Consider the following 16128-nt stretch of genomic DNA (forward strand, 5'->3'; position numbering starts at 1 on the left):
CAGTATTTCACACCCACACGCACACAGACACACACACGCACAGGCACACACACACACACGCATGCATGCACACCCACCCCCCCACACACACATACACACACACGCACACACACGCACACACACACTCCCACACAGAGTCGACTGGTCTACTCCTGAACAGACTCCTGCCTCTGTGATTGTCTGACTGTAAAAGAGGCTCATTGTTGCAGTGGAGCGTCAGGGTTGGTCACTGCAGTTTGTTCTCTGCTTGTCAGTGCCATAAAACCCCCCTCAAGGTCAGAGTTCTTCCACTAACCATTGCCTGCACTAATGCTGCTAACCCTGCTCTGAGCTGGATAAACCCCTTAAGCCCATTGGAGACTGAGCAGTGTTTATAGACTGAGCAGTATTTATAGACTGGACAGGATTTATAAACTGGGAAGTGTGGGCACATTGGGCAATATACTTGTAGACTGGGAAGTGTTTATTATGGTCTGAGCACTGTTTATAGACTGGGGAGCATTTTTGAGTTGGGCAGTGTTTATTATGGCTTGGGCAGTGTTGGTGGGCTGGGCAGTCTTTATAGACTGGACAGTTTTTATAGAGTGGACAGTGGTTATAGATTGGGTAGTGTTTATAAACTGAGTAGTGTTTATGCACTGAGCAGTATTTGTGGGCAGAGTTTGTAGTGTTTTTCAATACCATGTTAATATAAACATAAATAAACTTGAAGTCTGCATTGTGTTGGTCAGCCCTCTCACGAGTGTTTGGATTTGATTACTTTAAAAACACAAGGTATATGCACAGGTGTGTGTGCGTGTATGTATGTGTGTGTGTGTGTGTGTGTGCGTGCATGCGTGTGTGTCTTCTGGTGATTTTTCTGTGTCTGTGTGCGTTTCTTATACAGATTTTTAAGTGAGGGTCAGTGCAAGCTGGTGGAGCAGTAAATGGAAGTGTTGAGTGTGTTTTAAACAAGATGTATATAATTATATCCATATTGTGTGTGTGTGTGTGTGTGTGTGTGTGTGTGTGTGTGTGTGTGTGTGGCGGGGTATTCCTAGCATGGAGGCTTGAGGTTTGCGTAGGAAGGATGTGGTCAAGGAAACTTCCTCCTTATGTGTGTGTGCATATGTGTGTGTATGTGTGTGTGTGTTTGTGTGTGTGTGTGTTGCTGCAGCTGTCTCAGGGATTACAGGAACATCTGGGTCATATGCTCCAGGAAATCTCACAATGGGTTTAAGGATCAGGCCAAGCACAATTAAAGGCAAACAGAATATGTAACTCTGTGTTTTTGTGTGTGTGAGTGTGTAAGTGTACGTCTGGGTGTGTCTGAGTGTGTGTGTGTGTGTGTGTGTGTGTGTGTAAGTGTACGTCTGGGTGTGAGTGTGTGTGTGTGAGTGTGTAATTGTGCGTCTGGGTGTGTGTGTGAATGTGTGTGAGAGTGTGTAATTGTGCATCTGGGTGTGTGTGTGTGAGTGTGTGTGTGTGAGTGTGCCTCTGGCTGTGTGTGAGTGTGTGTGCGTGTGAGTGTGCCTTTGGGTGTGTGTGTGTGTGAGTGTGTAATTGTGCGTCTGGGTGTGTGTGTGTGTGTGAGAGAGTGTGTAATTGTGCATCTGGGTGTGTGGGTGTGTGAGTGTGTGTGTGTGTGTGAGTGTGTGTGCGTGTGAGTGTGCGTGAATGTGTAATTGTGCGTCTGGGTGTGTGTGTGTGAGTGTGTGTGTGAGTGTGCCTCTGGCTGTGTGTGTGTGAGTGTGAGTGTGTGTGCGTGTGAGTGTGCCTTTGGGTGTGTGTGTGTGTGTGTGTGTGAGTGTGTAATTGTGCGTCTGTGTGTGTGTGTGTGTGTGTGTGTGTGAGAGAGTGTGTAATTGTGCATCTGGGTGTGTGGGTGTGTGAGTGTGAGTGTGTGTGTGTGTGTGAGTGTGTAATTGTGCGTCTGGGTGTGTGCGTGTGTGTGTGTATGAGTGTGCGTCTGGGTGTGTGTGTGTGAGTGTGCGTCTGGGTGTGTGTGCCTATCTATGTTTGGGTTTGTGTATAAACATTATCTGCGTGTGGTATCTGCATGCCCGTTTGGGTTGGTAGGTGAGCTCATGTGTGCCTGCTGATATGTGGTGCCATTTGTAACATACATCTTTCTTTACTTCTTTTCACTGTGTTGCTGTTTTATTTTTAGTTTGCCCAATCTGAAGTATCCACAATCCACATGCGCTCTACGCATTAAGAGCTAAACTGCCCTCTGACTTCTTTATAACTCAATCAGGAACAAATCAGGAAGCAAAGGGTTAACTAGACAGCGAGCTTCAATTTCTTAATGCCTCCTACATTTTAGATAGAAAAGGGAGCGCGCAGGAGAGACAGAGAAGAGAGAGGAGAGAGGGAGAGAGAGGGGATCGAGGGAGGGGAGCAGAGGAGGGGAGTGAGGGAGGGGAGGGATTGTGGCCTGTGTGCTGTGTGGGAGCCAGTCAGGCTGGTGTAGCAGCAGCAGCAGGAAAACACTGTACTATTTACCACACCCCTCCCCCCTCTACCCCTGTACACACACACACACACACACACACACACACACACACACACACGCGTGCGCATGCAGTGGCAGCAGCCCTTATCCACCCCCACACCTCTCCCTCCCTCGCTCTCTCTCTGCCCCACACCCACCCTCTTGTTCTGTGTCTTCTGTCTCCCCCTCCTTGCGTGGTGGGCAGGTCTTCCTGAAGGAGGTCTTGGAGCAGCGACTAGAGCAGGAGAGGGACGATGTGCGGAGAGCAGCGGGGATGGTGATCAGAGCTCATATACTGAGCTATGTGGCAAGGTCAGTAACACATGTTGGAATGTGTGTGTGTGTGTGTTTGTGTGCATGTATGTATGTGCTGTTGAACATGAGCACTTTTACCCAAGCTGTAGTAACTGCTGTCTTTTTTGAAGTTGTGTAAGAATGGTTGAATGTGTGTGTGTGTGTGTGTCCGTGTCTGTGTGTGTGTGTGTGTGTCTGTCTGTGTGTGTGTGTGTGTGTGTGTGTGTGCATGTGTGTGTGTGTGCGTGTGTGTGTCTGTCTGTGTGTGTGTGTGTTAGAGTTTGTGTATAAACATTATCTCCGAGTGGTGTTGCTTGTTGTAACTCTGACATGTGCTGGAGCAGCAGGGGCTTCATGTTACTGATGTAGTGTGTCAGTAACCATATCAGTTCAGTTTATGCTCTTGTACTGACTTACTTAAGTTTATTTTACTTACTCTTACTCTGATAATAACAATATAGGAATATGAAATGTATGAAATACTTCTGGTATTTTGGTAAACAAATATACATATTTTCCTTTATATGTTGCCTTTTATGTTTTTGGTTCTTAAAGCGAAAACACAGAGTTGTCAAAGTTTTAGTTGTAATATGTTTGTTTTAATATCTGCATGAAGGCATGTATGAAGGTGTGTTGGTTAAGATACTTCTGGTTGTTTTAATTAAACTACTAAACAATAAAGTGCATGAGCAACTCTTATAGAAATGGGTTTGGGTTAGGGTCAGTTAGGGATATTGTTAGGGTTAGGGTCAGTTAGGGATAGGGTTAGGGTTAGGGTCAGTTAGGGTTAGGGTTAGGGTCAGTTAGGGATAGGGTTAGGGTTAGGGTCAATTAGGGATAGGGTTAGGGCCAGTTAGGGATAGGGTTAGGGTTAGGGTCAGTTAGGGATAGGGTTATGGTTAGGGTCAGTTAGGGATAGGATTAGGGTTAGGGTCAGTTAGGGATAGGATTAGGGTTAGGGTTAGAGTCAGTTAGGGATATGGTTAGGGTTAGGGTCAGTTAGGGATATGGTTATGGTTAGGGTCAGTTAGGGATAGGATTAGGGTTAGGGTCAGTTAGGGATAGGGTTATGGTTAGGGTCAGTTAGGGATAGGGTTATGGTTAGGGTCAGTTAGGGATAGGATTAGGGTTAGGGTTAGAGTCAGTTAGGGATATGGTTAGGGTTAGGGTCAGTTAGGGATATGGTTATGGTTAGGGTCAGTTAGGGATAAGGTTAGGGTTAGGGTAAATTAGGGATAGGGTTAGGGTTAGGGTTAAGATTACGTTTAGGTTAGAGTTAGGGTTAAAGTTAGGGTTAGTGGTTAGGTTAGGTTTTGGTTAAGGTTAGGGTTAGGTTAGGGTTAGGGTTAATGTTAGGCCTTGGGGCAGGTTAGGGTTAGTTTAGGGTTAGAGTCAGTTAGGGTTATGGTTAGGGTTAGATATTAGGTTTATAATGATTGTATTGTAAAGTGTCTGTGTGTAGGAGAGAGAATGTGACCCTTGAATAAAAATGTTTTCTTTGTTCTAAAAAATTGTTTTATATGAAGCAGTATGTACATATTGTAAAAGTTGTTTAAATGAGTTTGAAGCTGTTTGGTTTGTGACTGAGAAGTGCACATATTCACGCTCCTGTTTCAGTCTCATTTTAGCTTTTCAGATGTACTGTCATAATTTGTAAAGGCTGTGAGTTGTTATGCTTACACTCTTATGTATCTGCTGTAGTGTCACTACTGTTTCCTGTAAACCACTGGGATCTAACCCTAACCCTAACCCTAACTGACCCAAACTGACCCTACCCCTAATACTAACCTTAACTGACCCTAACACTAACCCTCACACTTACTAACCCTCACATCGCAATCCCATCCAACTGCCTCTTATTCACAATCCACACAGACAGTCTATATACTAAGACTGACACATCAGCCAGACTTGAGGCAGTAAAAGACTTTTTCACTAAATAGAGACCTGATGAGGCTTTACTGAAATTATTAGAAATTAATATAAATAAAAATGATTTTGAATTTGATTCCAAGTTCTATCTACAGGCCAAAGGAACAGCAATGGGAAAGAAGTTTGCTACTTCCTATGCTAACATTTTTATGGGTTGAATGGGAGGAAGAGGCAAAGGTTTCCTGGCCTCAAACCTTTATAATATTTTAGATTCCTGGATGATATCTGGGGGTCTCGGGTGGAAGTCCGGAAAATTTCTCACAATGTGTTGCACATCTAAATCAATTTTATCAATCCATCAAACTCAGGTACACACTACATGAAAAGGAGGTTCATTTTTAGATACAGTGACTTGATTTCTCCAACATGGGGAAGCTTCAGATTAAAGTTTATTTTAAGGACACTGACACAAATTTGAGGATTTTTGGCAAGCAAAAGGGATCTTCTTCCAGGCCCTGAGAAAACAGGGCTACTCCCGAACTTTCCTCAGGGGATGCCTGGAATGTGGCCAAAAAAACAGAGGACATCAGAGAGCTAATCCCCTTGGTTACCACCTTCTCCAGGGGTAGTGTCCTAATAAACAGAATAGTAAAGGATAATTTTATCAGATTTATGGCCAATGCCCAAGTACTGGATCAACACAGAGTCATTTCTGCCTACAAAAAGAACTAAAATCTAAAAAGTATATTGGTTAAGAGTAGACTACCATCATTACAGAAAGTTGCACATACACATACACCATTTGTCGAATTCAAGACTAAATGTTGCATTACTAATCCATGCACAAAACAGATTATTGCTGTTTGGCCTGCAATAAAATATAACACTTCAAATTCCATTTATATAATATATTGTGCTATGTGCAATTTACAATATATGGGGGAAACGAGAAACATGCTCACCCCCAGGATGAACCAACACAGACACAACATTAGACACAAGAAAGAGGCACACATCTCAGGGGGCCAACATTTTATTAAACGGGATTTAAGGGATTGAGTCCCTTAAAGTCATGACATTACAACATAATAGGTTCTGGACCCATTCTCAGCGAGGAAGCATGGAACAGGAATGGATGAATACATTGGGTTCAGTACATTTATGGGGTCTACATGAACAATCAAGAGCAACATAAGGGTCCAGGCAAGTGTAGAGTAAGACAAAGCTGAGGGTGATAACATGAGGTAGGCCCAGTACACAAAGTTAGCTCCGGACTTGTTTTGGGACCCTTACCCTCGGCCCTAAACCCAAGCGTATCCCCTCCCCTCAGCCCTAAACCCAAGTGTATCCCCTCCCCTCAGCCCTAAACCCAAGCGTATCCCCTCCCCTCAGCCCTAAACCCAAGCGTATCCCCTCCCCTCAGCCCTAAACCCAAGCGTATCCCCTCCCCTCAACCCTAAACCCAAGCGTATCCCCTCCCCTCAGCCCTAAACCCAGCCCTAAACCCAAGCGTATCCCCTCCCCTCAGCCCTAAACCCAAGCGTATCCCCTCCCCTCAGCCCTAAACCCAAGCGTATCCCCTCCCCTCAGCCCTAAACCCAAGCGTATCCCCTCCCCTCGACCCTAAACCCAAGCGTATCCCCTCCCCTCGGCCCTAAACCCAAGCGTATCCCCTCCCCTCAGCCCTAAACCTAAACATATCCCCTCCCCTCAGCCCTAAACCTAAGCATATCCCCTCCCCCTAGCCTCAAACCTAACCGTATACCAACTCCACCTCCCTCCCCTCAACCCTAAACCTAACCTTACCCTCCCTGTGGTTCCAACCCTAACCCCATCCCTCAGTTCTGCCACACAATTTCCCAACCAGAACTTGTGTGGAACAGTGGTTATTTTCCCCTAACCCTGACCCTGACCCTAACTAACCCTGACACTAACTAACTCTAACTAACCATATCCATAACTAACAATAACCCTAACACTAACACTGAGGTCTGTGGGGTGCAACCGACTCTAACCATTTTATCACCCAAACACAGAATGTGTAGTGTGGTATTTGTAGTGTGGTATGTTTCCAGATAAGCAGTGATGTGTTTGCAAAAGTAAGTCATGAAGAGTTTATTGTTTTTTCATGTTTCCTGTAGAAAGCACTACAGGAAAGTCCGATCCAGCACAGTCACCCTTCAAAAGAACTACCGCGCTCACTTCTGGAGACAGGGCTTCCTGCGCATGCGTTCTGCTGCCGTGGTCCTGCAGAAATATCACCGCGGGCAACTCACTCGCAGACTCTACTACCAGCTCCAGCAGGACAGGAGAAGGGAGGAGGAGGAGGAGAGACAAGCAGAAGAGGAGCGGAGACGTGCAGAAGAGGAGAGACAGCTGGATCAGAGACGGGAAGAGGAAGAGAGACAGATGAGAGAAGAGGAGGAACAGGAAGCTCTCCGGAAACAGCAGGAAGAGCAGGAGCTTAGGAGTAATCGAGACAGTGAGGAGAGAGAGACAGGTCTCAGCAGGTACTCTTCCCAACTATCCTCAACTTTCCTTAACTCTTCCCAATGCTTTCAAACTCATCAAACCTTCCACAACCCTTCCCTATTTTTCCATACTTTCCAAAACCTGACCTCCCACCTCCACCACAGTGCCTAAAGTCTGCTTGGCCTTCATTCCTGCTGAATAAATGTATTAATTCCCCCTTGTATTTTGTTGTAGGAATCAGCCAGAAACCCATCACTCTAGTGCCAAGGTAACACTAAGTGTCCTGTGTTCTGTGTCTTGTTAATTGATTAAAACACTTCTGAAAACCTGGGAAAAAATGGATAAAAGAGACCATGGCCATTATATAAGAGGTGTGTGTGTGTTTGTTTGGTTAGAGGGAGGTGTGTGTGTCTCGCGGCGGCTGGCAGTACTCCTCTGAGGAGGAGAGTCGTCAGATGGAGGAGATCTTGCGTCTGGAACGAGAGATCGAGCGGCTGCAGCAAGAGCGCGACGATGGCGTGGCACTGCTGAGCGAGACGTCCCGCGAGGAGCTGCGGGAGCTGCGAGATGCGGAGATCTACCGCTTGGAGAAAGAGGCCTCACGCGTGGCCACTGAGTTCCTGGACATGCTGGACTTTGGAGGTCTGGAGCAGTCACTCTCTAGTGAGGAGAACCTGCATGAGCCAGCTGGGAGCACAGCCCCGCTGGCGGAGGATGAGGTGGATGAGGGTGTTTCCTGCCCAGATCTGCCCCTCCTGGTCCTGCCTCTCCCAGACTTGCCACCCCCTGCTGGCGAGCCCCTGGACATGACCACTCTCTCTACCCTCTCTCCCTTGGCTGCATTCGCTCAAGGCTCTCTGGACACATCCTACCCCAAATCCAGTGCCTCCCACAGACACAGCCAACTGCCTGAGTGCCCTGTTCCACCCATGCCACCCCCACCACCCGCTCCGCCTCTCACGACTCCATCTGTGGGACACTGTGTAGATTCTGTCGGGGTGCAGGAGGACCGTGGACAGTCAGAGACGGAACAGCACACAGACGAGTTCGGCTGCGGCGTCCTGCCAGACATGGAGTCTGACTATGACCAGGAGGAGTTTGATGACACTGCAGGAAGTGCTAATGACGGTCACCTCACTGATGAGGAGGTGTTGAGGAGGTCCTCCTGCACCTACAACAGCATGGACTCTTTCAGGGACAGCTGCGACTCTGTAAGTAACAGCACACAGACATGTTGTTAATAGCCACACTAAGGTCAAATGAGAGGTTGGAGAACAAGGCTCTTCTCCGTGGTACCTCTGCTGACCGCAGGCTGTGTCACTAGCTATAGGCTCCTATAACGTAACTGGTAGCGAAGGTGCTAGTAAGACCAAGGTCCTGGGTTCTGTTCCTGGGGCACATATACTGTCCTACTGATCATTATTTAAGTTTGTGTGGATGACAGCATCTGAAAAATGCTGAAAATGAAACTGAAAGTAGAAAATCTAATAGATTACAGCTCTTATGTTTCAATACCACTGCTTTGCAAGTGAAGATTTGGGTCCTGCTGCTATATACTGTACATCCAACATGTAATTTCTAAGATAATTTGCGTGGGAGTAACTGATAGTTTGCTGACTCTCTCATGTGTTTGCGTTTAAAATTGCCACATGTGCTGAACCTGTAGTTGGGAAGAATCCCAGGACAGTCAGTCTGTTATGTCCGACCTGAACATGATCTCTAAACTGTCCTGATTAGGGACTGAGCTGTAGTCAGGCTGCCATTTCATGTGACACAAGGTAAAATCAGCTGGAAGAGTTGGACACTTAAATGTAAAATTTGCCTCATCACCAGGACCCAGAATAGCCATCAGTGTCCACACAGTGAAGCCTGTGTTTAGAGGAAGAGAGGCTGTTTGTGTTCCCTGTGCCAGGCTGTGACCTGGAACCATCACATGCTTCCACAGTTCATAGACAGCGATGACGAGAATGATGGCTACGTGGACACGGACGAGGAGGTGTCCAACGGCAGGGTCACCCTACTGAACGGCAGTGGCCCACCCTATTTCCACAGTTACCTCTACATGAAGAGTGAGTATTACACAGTTACCTCTAAACAAAGAATGAGTATTACACAGTTACCTCTACACGAAGAGTTAGTATTACAGTTACCTCTACACGAAGTGTGAGTATTACACAGTTACCTCTACACGAAGAGTGAGTATTACAGTTACCTCTACACGAAGAGTATTACAGTTACCTCTGCACGAAGAGTGAGTATTACAGTTACCTCTATATGAAGAGTGAGTATTACATAGTTACCTCTACACGAAGAGTGAGTATTACAGTTACCTCTGCACGAAGAGTTAGTATTACAGTTACCTCTATATGAAGAGTGAGTATTACACCGTTACCTCTACATGAAGAGTGAGTATTACACAGTTACCTCTAAACGAAGAATGAGTATTACACAGTTACTTCTACATGAAGAGTTAGTATTAGTTACCTCTACACGAAGTGTGAGTATTACACAGTTACCTCTACACGAAGAGTATTACAGTTACCTCTACATGAAGAGTGAGTATTACAGTTACCTCTGCACGAAGAGTATTACAGTTACCTCTATATGAAGAGTGAGTATTACACAGTTACCTCTACATGAAGAGTGAGTATTACACAGTTACCTCTACATAAAGAGTGAGTAGTACACAGTTACCTCTACATGAAGAGTGAGTAGTACACAGTTACCTCTACACGAAGAGTGAGTATTACACAGCTACCTCTACATGAAGAGTGAGTATTACACAGTTACCTCTACATGAAGAGTGAGTATTACACAGTTACCTCTACATAAAGAGTGAGTAGTACACAGTTACCTCTACACGAAGAGTGAGTAGTACAGTTACCTCTACACGAAGAGTGAGTAGTACACAGTTACCTCTACATGAAGAGTGAGTATTACACAGTTACCTTACACAGTTACCCATCCCCCATCTCTCTCACGCATGCTTTCTCTCTCTCATGTGGTCTTTCTCTCTCACGTGCTCTTTCTCTGTCTCACTCAGGTGGATTGATGATCCCCTGGCGAAGGCGTTGGTGTGTGCTGAAGGATGAGACCTTCATGTGGTTCAGGTCCAAGCAGGACTCTCTGAAGAGTGGCTGGCTGTATAAGAAAGGTGGCGGGATGTCAACACTGTCCCGCCGGAACTGGAAGATGCGGTGGTTTGTGCTGCGAGAGACGAAGCTCATGTATTTTGAGAACGACAGTGAGGAGAAGCTAAAGGGGACCATCAACATCCGCACAGCCAGGTGAGATACAGAACAGGCAGGTGAGACATAGCACAGCCAGGTGAGACACAGCACAGGCAGGTGAGACACAGCCCAGCCAAGTGAGACAAAGCGCAGCCAAGTGAGACACAGAACAGCCATTTAAGACACAGCACAGGCAGTTGAGACAAGGGCACAGGCAGTTGAGACACAACCCAGTGAAGTGAGACACAGCACAGTCAGGTGAATCACAGCACAGTCAGGTAAGACACAGCACAGGCAGATGAGACACGGCACAGCCAAGTGAGACACAGAACAGGCAGGTGAGACACAGCACAGCCAAGTAAGAAACAGCACAGGCAGGTGAGACACAACCCAGTGAAGTGAGACACAGCACAGTCAGGTGAATCACAGCACAGTCAGGTAAGACACAGCACAGGCAGGTGAGACACAGCACAGACAGGTAAGACACAGAGCAGACAGGTAAGACACAGCACAGGCAGATGAGACACGGCACAGCCAAGTGAGACACAGAACAGGCAGGTGAGACACAGCACAGCCAAGTAAGAAACAGCACAGGCAGGTGAGACACAGAACAGCCAAGTAAGACACAGCACAGCCAGGTGAGACACAGAACAGCCAAGTAAGACACAGAACACAGTACAACTGGGTGAGACACAGCACAAAAGGTGGTGGTTGCCAGCGGCTCATTCAGCTGGTTTAATTTATTTATTGTCTCTCTCTTTATAGGGAGATTGTTGATAACCACGAGAAAGAGAATGCACTGAACATAGTGACTGAAGACAGAACGTATCACATCTATGCAGAGACCCCTGAAGAAGCCAGGTACAGTCTGATTACTCCCAAGACAAACCCAAAACACAAGTTTGCTATCTCTCGTGAAGTGCACACTGTTGGTGTTTTGACATGCTGCGCCCCCCTGTGGCAGGTTGACATGTCAGTTTCTTCAGTGTCTGTGTTTGCTCTGCAGTGGCTGGTTCAGTGTGCTAAGCCGTGTCCACAGCGCCTCCCCAGAGCAACTCATGGAAATGCGGCACGAACAGGCCAACCCCAAGAACGCAGTTGTAAGTGTGAACCCCAGTCTTCACCCAGCACACTACACTAATGCTTCAGTTAATACATTCATTACATTCTCAAGATCGACTGTATAGAAATAGAAAAACCAACACACAATGCAGCTAAACCCTGGAACTACATACCCTGTGTAAGACTGTGATACAATATGGGAAGAACATGTAGTTTACATGTTTATCTACAACACTGAGAACATCTGTCTTAGGACATGGACAGTACAGCTGTGTGTTGGCATAGCGATGGCCCCGTTTTCGCCCTCGGGCAGTACAAAGAAGAGAGTATTGTGGAAAAAGCCCAAATCTCGAGCCTTGAGGAACACCATAGAGAATATCACTTTTTTAAGAGATGTCCACCTAGACAAGCAAAATACTGTCTTTGTGTCAAGCTAGTTTAAGAGAGAACATCTGTTTTCAAATATTTGTAACTATAATGACTGAGTCGTTGTCTTGCACACTTTTTCACTCTCACAGGGAACTCTGGATGTTGGACTTATTGACTCAGTCTGTGCCTCAGACAGTCCTGACAGGTAACAATTCCACACACACACACACACACACACACACACACACACACACACACGCACACACACACACACACACACACACACACATGCATACACACACGCACATACATGCACAAACACACACGCACATACATGCACACACATACACACACGCATGCACATACACACACACACACATACACACACGCATGCACATACACACACACACGTACACACACACGCGCGCACAGACACACATACACGCACGCACGCACATACACACACACACACACACACACACATGCGCAAACACACACACACACACACACATGAACGCACACACACACATACAAACACAAAAATGGCCACTTTATTAGAGATAGTTGGAGCTTGCCTGTATGGATATTAGACACGTAACCCCAGAGTGCAGCGTGAAATCAGGATAGCCAGTTTTCTGTGGATCAGTTTCAGTGTGAATCCACATCAGAACGGGAAAATCAAGAGATCTAAGTGAAAAAGGAATAATCAGTGCTGGACTAGCCAGGGCCAGAATTTCAAAAACTGCCAACCAACCTTGTGGGGTTTTCTCATGCAACAGTGTCGAGTGTACTGAGTATGGAGTGTGATTGAAGAAAACATCCATTGGAACAGGATATTGTGGACGTAAACAAATCACAGGGGGTCTTGTGAATGTAAACAACAGACGGGGTTATGTGAATGTAAACAACTCACAGGGATCCTGTAAACACTCTCTATGCCATGACAAATGGCTACTAGATGGGTGTTTCAGTGTGTATTTTTTTATATATATATATATATATATATATATATATATATATATATATATATATATATATATATATATATATATGAGTAAATATTGCAATGTGTGTATTTGTGCTAGTAGTTAAAATGTTAAATCATGTTTTTGCAGGCCCAACTCGTTTGTTATCATCACAGCTAATCGTGTGATCCACTGCAACACAGCTCTGCCTGAAGAGATGCATCACTGGATCGGTTTGCTTCAGAAGCCCAGAGGAGAGTCACGCATGGACGGGCAGGACTTCATAGTGAGAGGTGAGATGCACTTCATTCGGGTGCTTTGCTCAGCCTTGTTTTTAAAAATTGCTGTCAGTAGGAAATCATTAACCAGCCGAGTTATTTGAGCCTCTCTCTGTCTGCCCCAGGGTGGCTGCATAAAGAGGTGAAATCCAGCAGTAAGAGCACCTCTCTGAAAATGAAGAAACGATGGTTCGTCCTCTCCAGCAACTCTCTGGATTATTATAAGACCTCTGAGCGCAGTGCCTCCAAACTAGGAACGCTGGTATTGAACAGCCTTTGTTCTGTGGTGCAGCCTGACGAGAGAGTGTTCAAGGAGACGGGTGAGCACACACCTGAAGTTGTCATGCTTTTCATGGCTGTGTTTGCCTGTGTCTGTGTCTCACTGTAACTGTGTCCACCTGTACCTGTGTCTGCCTGTGTCTGTGTCCCTCTGTGTCTGTGCCTGCCAGTGTCTGTGTCCCTCTGTGTCTGTGCCTGCCTGCGTCTGTGTCCACCTGTGTCTGTGCCTGCTGGTGTCTGTGCCTGCCTGTGTCTGTGTTCACCTGTATTTGTGTCCCTCTGTGTCTGTGCCTGCCTGTGTCTGTTCCTGCCGGTGTCTGTGTCCGCCTGTGTCTGTGCCTGCCTGTGTCTGTGTTCACCTGTGTCTGAGTCCCTCTGTGTCTGTGCCTGCTGGTGCCTGTGCCTGCCTGTGTCTGTGTTCACCTGTGTCTGAGTCCCTCTGTGTCTGTGCCTGCTGGTGCCTGTGCCTGCCTGTGTCTATGTCCACCTGTGTCTGTGCCTGCTGGTGTCTGTGTCTGTGCCTGCCTGTGTCTGTTTCCCTCTGTGTCTTTACCTGCCTGTGTCTGTGTCTGCCTGTGTCTGTGTTCACCTGTGTCTGAGTCCCTCTGTGTCTGTGCCTGCTGGTGCCTGTGTCTGCCTGTGTCTGTGTCCACCTGTGTCTGTGCCTGCCTGTGTCTGTGACCACCTGTGTCTGTGCTTGCTGGGGTCTGGGTTCCCCTCTGTCTGTGTTCGCCTGTGTTTGTGTTCAGCTGCGTATGTGTCCCTCTGTGTCTGTGCTTGTCTGTGTCTGTGTCCGCCTGTGTCTGTGCCTGCTCATGTCTCTGTCTGCCTGTATCTGTGTTTGCCTGTGTCTGAGTCCCTCTGTGTCTGTGCCTGCTGGTGTCTGTGCCTGCCTGTGTCTGTGCCTGCCTATGTCTGTGTTCACATGTATCCATGTCCCTCTGTGTCTGTGTCTGCTTGTGTCTGTGTCCGCCTGTGTTCTGCTCAGTCATCCGTAAGTTCTGTTGTCTCTGTCTGTGCCTCCACAGGTTACTGGAACATTATTGTCCACGGGAGGAAACACTCCTACCGTCTCTACACCAAGCTGCTGAATGAGGCTATGAGATGGGTCTCTGCAATACAGGGTGCCATTGACAACAAGGTTCCCATAGAAACACCTACCCAGCAGCTTATCAGAGACATCAAGGTAACGTCTCTCAGAACTGAGGAGCTGGTGTGACTTCTGGCTAATGAACGAGACCTGCCACAAAATAAAGTGAATTTCGTGACTGTGTCCCTTTCAGCTGTGGAAGTCTAACCATGTAGAGTCAGACAGGCTTTCCCTCGGGGCTAAAGGCTCTAGTGGTGAACGAGGTACAGGGCTATGTGCTATGTGTGGAGGCTAAATTTGTCTCTACCTCTCACTATCCGCTGCTGTGCAGTGCTTTTTCATCCTGGACTTGGGGGGATGATTCAGACTGTTTCAATCATAGTGCAGTAAATCTTTCCTTGTGTGAAGTTCTCATAACTCTGAAGACTAGTATAGTTTACCAAGTGGAGCATGCAAACTTGTTAAATTTGTGTGCTGTTTACCTCTGGGTTGCTCTAGCTGTCTCTAGATCTGTACTGTTTACCTCTGGGTTGATATAGCTGTCTCTAGATCTGTACTGTTTACCTCTGGGTTGCTCTAGCTGTCTCTAGATCTGTACTTTTTACCTCTGAGTTGCTCTAGCTGTCTCTAGATCTGTACTTTTTACCTCTGGGTTGCTCTAGCTGTCTCTAGATGTGTACTGTTTACCTGTGGGTTGCTCTAGCTGTCTCTAGATCTGTACTGTTTACCTCTGGGTTTCTCTAACTGTCTCTAGATCTGTACTGTTTACCTCTGGGTTGCTCTAGCTGTCTCTAGATCTGTACTGTTTACCTCTGGGTTGATATAGCTGTCTCTAGATACCACACATTTGTGTCCTTGCCTTGTCCCATAGCCATAAGTATGTTGTGTGTGGTGGCTGTGCAGGAGAACAGTATGAATGTGGAGGCAGTGGAGCAGATGTACTGGAGGAACCCCATCCTACGTTACACCCAGCACCCTCTCCACTCACCCCTGCTTCCTCTGCCCTACGGGGAGGTCACTGTCAGCCGTGAGTCCTTTTACCACACCACTCTATTACTCTTTACCACACCACTCTGTTACCCTTTACCACACCACTCTATTACTCTTTACCACACCACTCTGTTACCCTTTACCACACCACTCTATTACTCTTTACCACACCACTCTGTTACCCTTTACCACACCACTCTATTACTCTTTACCACACCACTCTATTACTCTTTACCACACCACTCTGTTACCCTTTACCACACCACTCTATTACTCTTTACCACACCACTCTGTTACTCTTTACCACACCACTCTGTTACCCTTTACCACACCACTCTATTACCCTTTACCACACCACTCTATTACTCTTTACCACACCACTCTGTTACTCTTTACCACACCACTCTGTTACCCTTTACCACACCACTCTGTTTCCCTTTACCACACCACTCTTTTACCCTTTACCACACCACTCTATTACCCTTTACCACACCACTCTGTTACCCTTTACCCCACCGCTCTATTACTCTTTACCACACCACTCTGTTACCCTTTACCACACCGCTCTATTACCCTTTACCACACCACTCTATTACTCTTTACCACACCACTCTATTACTCTTTACCACACCACTCTATTACCCTTTACCACACCGCTCTATTACTCTTTACCACTCCACTCTATAACTGCTCTATTACACTTTACCACAGAGGAAGAGTCTTGTTTTACACTTCTTAAATGAGAAAAGGGCTG

General features: G+C 46.6%; 1 protein-coding gene across 1 annotated transcript in view; it reads left to right on the forward strand.

The window, feature by feature from the left end:
* myo10l3 (myosin X, like 3) overlaps positions 1 to 16128 on the forward strand; it is a 48615-nt gene that overhangs the window by 28275 nt on the left and 4212 nt on the right. The window contains exons 21-33 of the mRNA XM_035521814.1: positions 2679 to 2785; positions 6781 to 7149; positions 7346 to 7379; positions 7507 to 8322; positions 9057 to 9180; positions 10155 to 10398; positions 11107 to 11202; positions 11348 to 11441; positions 11922 to 11977; positions 12888 to 13030; positions 13141 to 13335; positions 14323 to 14480; positions 15288 to 15411. Coding sequence (XP_035377707.1) covers positions 2679 to 2785; positions 6781 to 7149; positions 7346 to 7379; positions 7507 to 8322; positions 9057 to 9180; positions 10155 to 10398; positions 11107 to 11202; positions 11348 to 11441; positions 11922 to 11977; positions 12888 to 13030; positions 13141 to 13335; positions 14323 to 14480; positions 15288 to 15411 — 2560 coding nt within the window. The remainder of the gene's footprint in view (positions 1 to 2678; positions 2786 to 6780; positions 7150 to 7345; positions 7380 to 7506; positions 8323 to 9056; positions 9181 to 10154; positions 10399 to 11106; positions 11203 to 11347; positions 11442 to 11921; positions 11978 to 12887; positions 13031 to 13140; positions 13336 to 14322; positions 14481 to 15287; positions 15412 to 16128) is intronic.

This window comes from Electrophorus electricus, chromosome 2 (genome assembly GCF_013358815.1).
Source record: "Electrophorus electricus isolate fEleEle1 chromosome 2, fEleEle1.pri, whole genome shotgun sequence".
In the NCBI taxonomy this organism is placed as follows: Eukaryota; Metazoa; Chordata; class Actinopteri; order Gymnotiformes; family Gymnotidae; genus Electrophorus; species Electrophorus electricus.